Source organism: Neltuma alba, unplaced genomic scaffold, assembly GCF_004799145.2.
Source record: "Neltuma alba isolate B1F8T4 unplaced genomic scaffold, ASM479914v2 tig00003969_pilon, whole genome shotgun sequence".
In the NCBI taxonomy this organism is placed as follows: Eukaryota; Viridiplantae; Streptophyta; class Magnoliopsida; order Fabales; family Fabaceae; genus Neltuma; species Neltuma alba.
In genome coordinates, this window is record NW_021633500.1 from 8,249 (window position 1) to 21,291 (window position 13,043).

Here is a 13,043-nt window from a genome sequence, read left to right on the forward strand (position 1 = left end):
GTTCTTTTCTGATAACAATTATCCAAACACTCTTACTTTATCAAAATCATTTTTTATAAAATCTATTTTTTCAAAATCCATTCTCAAAAATAACTTTTCTTCTAGAAATTATTATTCAAATCATAATTTAATTTTATCCAAACACCCAAATCTCAAAGGAGCCGACTTCGCCAGCGGGGCGACCAGCGAACCATCGACGCTAATGGCAAAAGACACAACGGGGGAGGGCCTCCAATCTATTGAACTGGTTTTATAAAGTTAGCTCATTCTGTAATAGAAAATGAATCACAATCAAAATTGACTATGATGATTTCCTTTCGAGTCCGTTTAGCACAGTTTATAAATAATTTTTCAATAGTGATTTGCAGAATACAAGGCAAATATGTAAGAAGAGTTTTGTCTCGGCTTACATAAAATGTGCTTATGAGAGATTTACTTTGCTCTGCAAAACGGGCCCTTCCTTGGGGACTTCAAAGCAAGTAGAGTAGAGAAGAGATTTGTCGAAGACGTCCAGGGTTTGATTTTAAAATTTTTTAATAATAAATTTTTCTTTTTTGAAAAAAGTAACAGTTAAAAATTATTGAAAAAAGGAAAAAAACAATTATACCAACATTCTTTTTTTTTTTTAAGGATTTTCATATATTGATAGGTTAAAAAAATTTTATGTTTTGCAGTTCTTCCTTTTTGTTTGTTGTTGTTGTTATTATTATTATTAATTTTACACAATTACCTAAATATCCATCTTACTATATTTTAATGTATCTTTTTCTCTGTTACAACAAAATAATTAGTTTCAATAATATTATCTATGACGGCCGCGGTGTAGTTTGGAACATGTTGCCTCTGTTTTAATTTTGCCTTTTAATTTGTTCATAAGTCTTAATTCCCTTCTAAATTTTAATGAATCTTGGTGTTTCATTGTTGGTTTTGAATTTCGTTCTTTATCAGAATTTTATTCACAGACGCTAAGATTTTAGGGTATTTCTAATTAAAGGCAACTTTGTGGGTTTGCAAATATTTCCAAAACTGCTGTAAAGCCTTTTTTGAAAGCAAGATGATCGGATGACTGGAGCCAGATCAAACTTTTTAGGCTGCTGATTATGAGTTTACGACTTTAATTGATGCAGCCTCACCAAATGGAAATGATGCAGCCATCGGAGGAATCAGGACTGAACAAGAAAAGATGAGAGGATATTAATTTTCAAAGATCGAACCTGTTGTTTCTTGTTCTTCTCATATTCTTCAGATGCTTCTTCACTCGCGTACGAAGATGAACTTGATCTTTATATTCGCAAGCTTCTTCAATGGCTTCCTCAATGTCCATAAATCTTTTTTAATTTCTCAATCTGCTCAGTTAATTTCCCGTGATCATGAAATATTAGCAGTAAGAAATAATCACCTTAATGTCCAGTTGAATCCAAACAATAAAAAATGTTAAAGTAATTATATGCATGCCAATGGTACAACATAATGATGCGGTAATCAGAACGCACAAATTATTTTAAAAAAATGTCTATCAGTAGTAGTTAAAACCGGAGCATACCATTTTGAGGTGGAGGCCCGAGAGTGGTAAATGAAGTTGAAGTAGTGGGCTGATGAATTGAACTTGAGACCTTTAAAACTCAAAAACCATGTTATGAAATTCATGGAAGTGAGCTGTGATATTTGCGCTTTCGAGAGGCCGATTGCGTTGCATTAGAGCTACGATGTGGATGCAATAATGCCAATTGAATTCGTCTGATGTAATTTTGATATTCAACTGCAGATGTCGGGCACACCCCACACTCTTTGATCTCTACTGGTTTTTCATCATCACGAGGTGCGAATTGAATTTGAAGCAATGGATGATAAGTGTTGCTTTGAGCTTCTCTTTTCTTTTCTTCAATTTTCCTTAGTACTTCTTCACATGACTTTCTATTGTACCAAAGAAAAACATGATCAGACAACATGGACCCATCAGTCAAATACGATCCTTCAAACACGGAAGCACATTGATGACCATCAATAAACAATTTGGCTTCAATGAAACTCGACCGTGGTGTTCCTGCAGGAATGACGGCGCAGAAAATGAAAACGCCATCCCAAGGTTGTGGAATCGAACTGAGATCCACAGTCACCAAAGACTGTGTAGTCCTATACATGAACCATTCTGCAACACTTTTTCCCGGATATTCCATACTAGCTCTGTCAGCTTGGTTATCATTCATGTCAAGTAGCACTACGGCCTCAACAGCTTTGATTGACTGCCCATCCAACTTCATACAATTTATGAAATTGAAGTATTCATAATATTGTTTTCCTTCTCTACCTTCACTCATTAAAGGTGAATGTAAGGTCTCAAGGGATAGGCATTCATTGGCGCTCAGTGTACGGATAGAGGGAGGGAGTTGTGGTAAAGACCGAAGCCTTTCGCATCCATCTAAGTAAAGAGTCCGCAGGCTTGAAAGATGCTTGATGCTTAAAGGCAAGGTCTCTATATTGCTCCTTGAGAGACGCAACTCATGTAATGACAACAAGAAGCTGATGTTGTCAGGCACTTCATATAATTTACTACAATTATCCAGCCATAGAGATCCCAAAGCACGCGGCACCTCATCAAATATGGAACGTAGATTTGATGCTAGCTTATTACAATAACCAGCATGAAGGCGTCGAAGGGTGTGCATCGCAAACAATTTGTGAAGACTTGTCACACCTCCGCAACTTTCGAGGTCCAAAAAGTCAATTTTGCTAAGACAACCGCTTGATGAGCACAACTCACCATTGATGGCTGTTCTGCAAAGCATCAATTGAAACCGATTATTTTCTGAGGTCACTGAAAATTCACGTAGTCCTGAGCATCCTGTCAAGTCCAATTCACTCAGTGATTTGAGATGGGTCTTGCTCGTAAGGCTGGTAAGGGCTTTGCAGTCATTTAGCAATAAACGACAAAGGCTATGGAGAGATAAAATAGATGGATGAACATTTTGCAATTTTAAACAACCCTGAAGATGAACTTCTGCAAGATGTATGGCTTTGGAAAAATTTGGGAGCTTAATCAAATCTTTTGATCCATGAAGATCAATTCTGCTTAAATTCGCAAGATTCTGTAAAAAAAAATAATAAATAAATTACACGGTAAGATTGGAGGCAAAAATAAAAATAATTACTGCCTTATCTTTTTTTAATAAGACCTTGTTATCAATTTTATTTACAAAATTAGTAATGCCAAAAAGTATTACAATTTTTCTAAAATTACACTTCAATAATCTATATAAATAGTAGTGTGATGGTAAAAGGGAAATGCATTTTCCAGAATGGATTGTCAATCCTTTATTAAATTTCCTAAGAGATTTTAAGGACCAATAGGCAAAAACTTATAAATAATACTGCAGAGAGAGTGCATATAGAATAAAATTTTTCCAACTAGTGTATTGCTAATATTTGACGAGCAAAAAAAGTATAAGATGTACCTGCTCTCCATCCCAAAGTTTTGTCAAATTGTTGTTGCTCATCTTTATTTCAACGAGATTTTCACCATTGAATGTTGTGGGCAAGGACTCTAAAGGGCATCCCACCCAATCCAATAGCCTGAGCTTTCTTGGCAAACGCTCCATACGAGAAGCATTTAGATTATTGAAATTTCCATAAAACCTAAGAAACTTCAGATTGTGCATTGAACGAAAGGCTTTATTAATTACCCACATCTCTTCAACTTCTGAACGGTTGATAATCAAGCCTTCAATACTTCCCTAATAAACAGAAAAATAATAATAATAAAAACATGACATAAATCAAATAGGAATTTGAAATTCAATAATCTTTTTAATAAAATAATGTAAAAAGTGCACTCTTACCCTATTTTCCTTCAATACTTCAGAACTTCTCCCAAAAATCCAAAATATCTTGCACCATGTAGGATATTTTAATGATTCTTCACGAACAATTTGTTTACCCATTTCTTCTATTAGATTGTGCATACCTATCATTCCTCCGTAAAAATCTAAAAGAGCTTTATCTTCAAGAATCTTCAATCCAATCTCAATTGAATAACCGCATGCACCTAAGAATTTTTTTGCATCCTTGACATAATGATAATAATTGACAAAACATGCGATATGTAAGAAAATATTTTTCGTTTCCTCATCAAGTTCTTCAAAACTCAATCTGAGAATATGATTAATTTCTGGAAGAGGTAATTTTTGAAGCTTTTCCAATTGGTTTTTCCATGCCTCCTGATTTTTGCCACGTAACAAGGCGGCAAAAACCTTTAGGGCCAATGGATTTCCATCCGCATATTGAGTCACTTGTTGTGCTAGCTTTCTTATCTTCAAGTCAGCATAGTCATTTCTAAAAGCATTGATGGAGAATAGATCAAAAGCTTCAAAAGGATTCAAACGATCAAGCACATATACATCGACCACTTTTATACCAGCAAGCACTTGCCTATCTCTGGTTGTTATCAAGATTTTACTTCCTGATCCAAATTCATGTCTTCCAACTAAATTTTCTAATTGTTCAACATCATCAACATCATCAAGCACAATGAAAACCTTTTTCCGACCAAGCCTACTGATGGTATAAGGATGTATTGTATTGCCAATGTGAGATTCTTTATCCCCTAATAACCTCCAAACAATTTTTTCCCTCAAAGCATCTATTCCATATCTCTTTGATTCTTCCCTTACATTAGCCAAAAAGCAAGACCCTTCATATGTAAAATGCAATTTGTTAAACAATGCTTTTGCAAGAGTTGTTTTGCCCAAACCGCCCATCCCCCAAATTCCAATGAATTGGCAACCACTATTGTTTGAACCTTTGTCCAACAATGATTCTACAACTGCCATTCTTTTGTGAATTCCAATCAAGCCTTCGAGATAATCTTCACTTTGATAACTAGGGCCCAACTTTTGTATGACACGATTCACTATTTCTTCAATTAGCTCCGCTTCATTCCTACACATCATTGAAAAAATAAAGAGGCACCAAATTTAATACCACATTATCTATTAAGTTCAAATTTTGAACTATTCCTAACGACAAGTAACTATGAAGATTTGCCAATTTTTAAAATTTCTTATAATATTTTTTGGAGAAATGTTTCTTATATTAGATGACATAACTAGATATATACAAAATTCCAGCTTCATTTTATGGCCACGAATGCATCGTCATAACCATAGGGAGACAGGGATTTGGATCAAAATATCATAACAGTAAAGTTGATGGACCCAGTGAAGTGATTAAGCATAGTGTACAAGAGAAGCTATTCTCTTTATGATCATCAGCGTAATTTCCATTAAATGCCTCAAAGATTGATTTACTTTAGCCCGAGGCATGGAAGAAAATGATAAGAGGAAGATCATAAATATGTAGTTACCTATTGAAGCCACAATGCCAACCAGACAAATTGGCAGCTTGAGTAAGAGCCTCCCTCCACTTTTGCAGTTGTTGATTGTTGATGTTTATTTTGCACTCATGTTCTTCAAATGCTTTCTTGTAACTCCCAGACTGCTTCCTCACATGTGAAGGATCCACTCTATAGAACACCGGCATAACAAAGCAACCTTGATTTTTAAAGCACTGTAATATTTTTGCAAGCTCCTCCAGGCACCACGTGGAAGATGCATAGTTTTCTGAGAAGATCACAAGGAACAGACTTGAATCTTCAATGGCTTTCTCAAGAGACGGCCATACCTCATCTCCCTTCTCAAGTCTATAGTCGATGTATGTATCTATTTGGTTTCTGCGAAGAGCTTCATGAAGGTGGCTTGTGAAGTTGGAGCGGGTGTCCTCACCTCTAAAACTAATAAAAACATCATACTCCTCCGGTCCTTATTATAAGACCCAATTTGACTTTTTATTTGGTCCTAATTATAAGACCCAATCCATTTTCTCTCTTATATTTATGCATTTTTTTCCAAGATAATCCTTCTAATAATGATAGTTTTAGCCAATATACTTAATTAGCAAGGATATTTTAGGAATAACAACACTTATTTATTATAAATAACCAACTTAACTTACTTCCTTAATCTCCTCAAATAAGTCAATTGGGTCTTATAATTAGGACCGGAGGAGTATTTCTTTGGAGATTGAGATGATGGAGCAGAGGAAGAAAATGAAGCCATATCAGATTGCTTTGCTACTATATGCAAAACAGAATTGGGAGTGCTTTCAATTCAGATCTAAGAATGATTGGCAATAGGAAACAAACCGGCCTAAGAGGAAGATATATAAATATATAAAATTTTAGGGGAATTGATTGAGTCAACCAAGTCAATGAAAGATGGAACAAATTGAATAATAAATAATCATAATAAATTATAAATAAAAGCAAAGCTAACTTTTAAAGATTTATTATAATACAGCTTCCAAACGTGTGACTTTTGAGAAGCTTCGCATGACATGATTCTCAAATTTGAAATTTCAAAGAAAGGAGGTCCTACCGAATTATAGTAGTGTGTGGAAAAGACCGCATTAAATGAAACCACAGTACAGAAAGGAAATTCCACTGACACTTTCTCCGAAATGTTGATCAAATATCTTTGAGACCTTCACCCAAAGCTTTAATCAAATTTTCTAAGGGCTGGTCCAAAAAGAAAAAGAAAATCAAATTTCCCAGGAAAGCAGAAACGCCTGCGGTGAAGTGTCCTGATGAAATTTGGATTAATAAAGCACTATAATTACACCTCTACTCTTATTTGTGTTGCATGTTTAGTGTTCGCCTCTAGAAATATGAGGTTGAACAAATACTTATTTTCTTCAAAAAATAATACAATCCTAAATATAAGACCCTTATACATATTAGTATAATAATATAAAGGTCTTATATTTAAGACAGGAGGAGTAACATATATTATCAAAACATTTAACATGAAAGACAGAGCTAATAAGCATTAGAGTAGAGAAGGGTGTGACTGTGAGTAAAAAACAAGGAGGAATAAGTACGGATTGCGTGTGACAGTGAGAATGGTGGAGCCTCATAAATAGTCATATGTCTCATTTTGAGGAATGATGTTAAATAATGTTTAATATAAAATACCCCTTATGAATAAATAAAATAACTCAGCACTTTTTGTCGTGCCAGTCTATTGTCATATAGTTTTTCTTCTTGATGAATGACATTTATATTTTTACTAAAAAAAATATGACCTAGCCCACCTTGGATTGAAGTTGAGAAAATGCAAAGTGTAAATTGAGGGTAAGAGTGGGAAAAAAAGGAAAAAAAAAAGGGTTTTAAGACATAATAAGTTAATGCTTGCGAAGCTTGCAGGAAGTTCGCAAAACAAACAAATAAACAAAAAAGTAGAATAAAGCTACTTTTGACTTTCATGCGGAGATAGTCAATCTGCCTATGGAAATGGAATCTCTTTGTTGGCTTTTTGGCATATGACTCAACCGACGCGTATAGTTATTGGCTTCATGTTTCAAAAAGTGTAGCGTGCTTTAATGAGCAAGTGAATTCGGGTCAAGTGAGGTCTCACCCATGATAGTTGACGGCGGGGTTGATTCATGACTCATAAAGTTATGAGTTTTAATCCCGATGGAAGGATTTTGTTAGTAGATAATATATAAATATTTATGTAAATATTTTCTTAGTCTGAAAATATATCATGATCCTGATAAGTCTCTGAGACTTAACTCACCTTAATTATTTTATAATATGACATCAGGTCTTTATTTGTTATTTTCTAAATTAAAGATCCCAAATCACAATTTCACATACTGGGAGTCTTTATTTGCCATTTTTAATGCTGGTAAAAAAAAAGAGAAATTTTTATAAATTATGTATGTCTATTTTATCTCGTTTTATTTGATTTTTTTTGGCTCATGTGTGTGGAAAAGACAATACTAAATGAAAAACATAGTACAGGGAGTAAGGAAATTCCACCGACACTTTCTCCGAAACGGTGATCAAATATCTTTGAGACCTTCACCCAAAGCTTTAATCAAACTTTCCAAGGGTTCGTCCAAAAGGAAAAAGAAAATCGAATTTCCCAGGAAAATATAAACGCCTGCCGTAAAATGTCCTGATGAAATTTGGTTTAATAAAGCACTATAATTACGCCTCTCTTACTTGTGTGGCATGTTTAGTACTCTTCGCCTCTAGGTATATAAGATTGAACGAATACTTATTTTCTTGAAAAAAAAACATATATTATCAAAACCTTAAAGTGAAAGCCAGAGCCAGTAAGCATTAGAGTTTTAACATTTCAAAACTGCACGTTTTGACAATTTTTGATTATATTTATTATTAGCCCTCATTTCCTCTGCTCTTGATAGACCAAAAAGCCAGTCAGTCAATTGCGCATGACAGTGAGAATGGCGGAACCTCGCTCTATTTGTTTGGGCGTTAAAACCAACAATCGTGTCTTGGCTATTAACACTTATGCTGGTACTCCTCATATCCTTAATGTAAGACACATTTAACTAATTTGATTAGATTAAGGAAGTTAGATAAGTTAGTTAATTATAAAAAATGTGACACGTTTGTCCTAAAATACCATAATCATTTTTCTTAATACCCACTCTTCCTCTCCTACTTGATTATGGTTAAAGGAGTATCTATAGGGGTAATTTAGAGAAAAATGATAAATATGATAAATGGGTCTTATATTTAGGACCAAAAGCCAACTCAACAATTAAGTCATATATTAAGGATCGGAGGAGTACTTTGTTTGGGTAAACTTACTAGTACTTTGTTTGGGTAAACTTTTTTTCCAGTGAGCTAAGCTAAAAATTTGAGCTTTTTTAGTTTGTAACATGGAGAGAGAAACAAATGAGGATTAAAAAAAATACAATAATATTTAAGTGGATCCTATATTAACCCAATAATTTGGTCACGTGGTCATGTGTGATCGGAGAATTTGACATAAAAAATTGATGTTAGTAATAACTTTTTTTTAATAATGTATTAACTCTTTTTATTTTATAATTTTATTTATTTATTTATTATTTTTCTTATATTTATTAAACTATATGTATGAGACATGTTATAAAATTCATGATTTTTTTAGTTATTTTACATGTAAACTTATTTTTCTATTATTTATTTAAACAAGTTTCAATTAGCAAACTGACTTTTATAACAAACCAATCCAAACATAGATCACATTACACTGACTTTTGGTTTTGTAAAAGTCATATGGAATAAAAGTCAGTTTTATCATTACTAATCTAAATACATCCTAAATAATTATTTACATCATACTTCATATATAATATTTAATTAATTTTAAGTAACTTTTTATTTACATAATTCATTGGTTGTCATTTATTATGTTTGAATGAGTTTTTAAACTCAAATTTGTTGTTGACATGTTCGATTGAGCATGCGTTTTCATTTGTATTAAACAAAATAAAATAACCTAATTTCTTTTCCAAAGATACAAAAGCAAGCAAAACCTGAAAATAGATAACCTATAACTTGGTTTTAATTGTGTACCTTAGCCTTCATTCCTTACTGAAAGTAATTGCGTCACCAAAAGTTAAAAGAAAATCGCTCCTAAATGACCTGTCGGCAAAACGAGTCCAATGGTGGTTCGAATTCCCTTATTTTAAAACATTTTGTGTTGCGTGAGAATAATTTTAATTCATAAAACGTAAAAATAATTTTTTTAATTGATTATTTGAGGCATTTAGCCAATGATGTGCAAGTTTTGGCATTTTAGATTATTATTATCTCTTATTTCCTCTCCTTTTTAATCAAACAAGCGAACATCAAGCATCGTTTGATTTCCATTTTTGAACCTTTTTTAGCCTCTACCAAAAAGCTTGGCTGGGTAAAATGCATATTATTGTACTTTTTTCTATCCTACTTGGTTGGAATATTTGCTTTGATTTTACCTACAAAATTTTAATCTACTTTATTTTTTAAATTCATAAATTATTCTTCAACTATCTCTATTTATTGCAAAAAATTAAAAATATGATACATGTAATTAACTGAATGTAAAAAGAAAAAAAAATTATTAAACGATGATGCATTTTAGATGTGTATACCGAAGTCTAGGGCTGAGCAATGGGCGGGCTGGGCTAACCCGAAGGTTAGCCCATAGCCCGCCCATTTATTCATAAATGGGCATGGGCTAACCCATAACCCGGTAGTAGCCCATTTAGCCCATATTAAATGGGCTACGGGGCAGCCCGTTTGGGCTGACCGGGTTATGGGGTAACCCATTTATTTTTTTAAATTTTTTTCAGTATAATTATTTTATATATGTAACCTTATGAAGCTGTCAATAAATTTTGCATGCCAAATAGCAAATCAAATATGAAATAATATTAACCATATTCAATCACACAACCTCACTTAGATTCGCAAACAATTAAAGTCTGATAAAATCATAAAAATAGTCACCAATCATAAAGTCTCATAAACTTTGAAAGTTCCAACTTTTACCTAAAAGATAAAATAAAAACTTAGACAAGTATGAAGGTTTGATAAAATATGAATGAGAAACAATATCATCAATTAAATGAAGAATAAAAATATTTTAAAAAATTTAAAACTTAAATGGGCGGGTATGGGTAGCCCAATACCTTGCCCATAGCCCAACCCGTTTAATGGGCTACCCCGCCCATTTAAGCCCGCCCGTTTATAATCTCTTATTTGGGCTAATTGGGCGGGCTTAAATGGGCAAAAAATTCATGGGTTATGGGCGGGCTAGCGGGTAATGGGTTTGTTGCTCACCCCTACCGAAGTCAACCCAAAAAGTTTCTGTAAATGTTTCCACTGGTACGGATAGCGGGTGACAGTGAGAGAGAAGCTCCTGTGAAATGACTAAATAAGCGGAGAGAAATTTTTTTTTAGCAAAAAAATAAGCGGAGAGAAATTAAAGTAGAAAATTCACACACAACTAGATATATATATATATATATTCTCGTCCTGTCATAAATATAAAACTCATTTTGTAGTTTAAATACTCATTTTGTAATGTAAATTACACTACAAGAGTTTTATATTTAGAACTAAAAAAAAAATATCCTTTACATTATAAAATGAGTTTATATTTAAAACCGAAGGGGTATATATATATATATATCCTGTATGTGTTTTTTCCCAATATTTTTCTTACATTTAGACTTTAAGAGTTATTGATTAAACTAAAGAAGACGTTATATAATTCAAAATTCAAAAAGTACATATGAATATATCTCCCATTATTGGAGCTCTATAAGAACCTTGATTTGCTTTTTCTTAGTTTGATTGGAATATTTATTTGTTAATACTTATAGTTTATTATAAATTTCATAAGTTTTATGTTGATCACTCTGCGTGTTGGGTAAGAGCTGTAACTCAAAAAAAAAAAAAGAAGAAGAAGAAGAAGAGAGAGAAAATAATAACAGAGGCCGGTTGATTTTAGCTTGAGTAAGATTTGTTCATTCCAGTATCCTTTCGTCGTTAAACGGACTTAAATGTATTCACAATTTGAAAGCAGTGAAAACAAGAGTGAAGAAAATAAAAAAGGGGGGTCTCCAATCAAATACTCTCCCTAATTATAAGTCTCAGTTCTTCTAAATACACATAAAAACATATATGGAGGATGGCCAACAACTAATACGGATCCAGATCCCCTCAGAAGCGTTTTTATCAGCGTCTCTCAGTATCTTAACATCCTATCTGTTCACATGATCCAAAGGCTCACAGTGCACCACATCATCAGGCCCATGCTCACTTCCTAGTCCGAGCCATTCGAAACACAGCCTCCATTCGCTGACTGCGACTAACACAGCCAGCGTCTTCAACATTCAGTTGCTTTGTCCTCCTCCCTTCCTGGTCCAAGCCATTCGACGGCACAAACGCGGAATCTCCGTACGTGGTCATTCCAGTATTGGGCGTTGTTGTGGAGATAGAACCCCAAAGCCAAGAATAGCTTTGCCGTTCATGTACCCGAATGACTCTTCTTCCTCCATATCCTGTCCCTTCCTTTTTCATCCTCTCGTCATTCTTTGATTTATATCAGCCATGTTCTTTCCAAGACAAGATAAAGTTAGCTACAAAGTTTCTCGTCATGTGTGCATGCACCCAGAGAGCTTCGTTTTCATTATAGAGCCTCACCCTTTTCTTTCATTAATTTAATGTATTGGTATCTGTTATTTTAGCTTCATTCGTCATTGAGGTGAGCTGTCCCTTTCGGAGCTTAAAACGTGAATAATCTCTTCACAGCCGAAGATGCTTAGTTCGCATCAAAGGTTGGGATTTGAAAGAGGAGAGAGCAGTTGAAAGTTGAAGACGCAGTGTCAATCGCACCCAACATCTTGAAATATTATTTAGTAACACCTAATATCTTAAAATAATTTTAAATAGGAGATGGAGAGTCAGGAGCACACGTAGAACCAGAACTTACAATTTAAAAGGATAGGCTGCATTTCACTAATATACAAAATGATAATGCTTAATTATACCCACAAAAAAAAAAAGAGTAAACACTGCACATTGGTCCTGAAAATAGATCCTCTGTCACAAGTGAAGGTAACACAGGGTCCGGGAAAGATAAAGGTGAGATATTTGTGCTTTGGAGAAAACTGCTGCTGTGTGATGTCTGTTGTTAATGCAGTGACCCAAGTGCGAATGCTCTGTTGATGTAAAAAGATAAAAGCACTGTTTTCTCTGTTTGGGAAGATTGCAAAGAATGATTTTTTGTAATTGCGAGGGATATTTTGGTCTTTTCATTATTTATTTGAAATAAATAATTCTATGAATTTTTTCTTAGAAGTATACCAAACAAACACACCCATGGTAATTAAGATTACATTCCAACGCATTCCACACCGGATAAAAGGGAAGCTTTAATGCGCAACTTAACTTGCCCAACCTCTGCATTTCCAACAACTGATCTTTACAAGGACTAAATTTGCATAAAACTTCTTGAACTAATAGCAGGTAAGTAGCACAACACGACGATAAGCTCATTTTGAATATCAAGGAAGATAGAGGGAAAACAAATCACCTGAACTTTTTATTGAATCCACCATGAAAAAGGAAATCTGAACATAACATACTAAAACATAAAATCTTTCAAGCCCCGTGTTCTATTCTTCCATGTCACAGCTTATGG

The 13,043-nt window shown here is 33.8% G+C and overlaps 1 protein-coding gene across 1 annotated transcript; it reads right to left on the reverse strand.

Annotated features, from left to right (window-relative positions):
* Positions 1–1,643: 1,643 nt before the first annotated feature.
* On the reverse strand, positions 1,644–11,920 carry LOC114743185 (protein SUPPRESSOR OF npr1-1, CONSTITUTIVE 1-like). Its single transcript, XM_028931379.1, has 5 exons — positions 11,661–11,920; positions 5,360–5,785; positions 3,837–4,935; positions 3,453–3,731; positions 1,644–3,086 (listed from the first exon to the last, which is right to left on the reverse strand). Exons 1-5 carry the CDS (start codon positions 11,918–11,920, stop codon positions 1,644–1,646), a joined length of 3,507 nt encoding a protein of 1,168 aa, XP_028787212.1.
* Between the last annotated feature and the right edge of the window lie 1,123 nt (positions 11,921–13,043).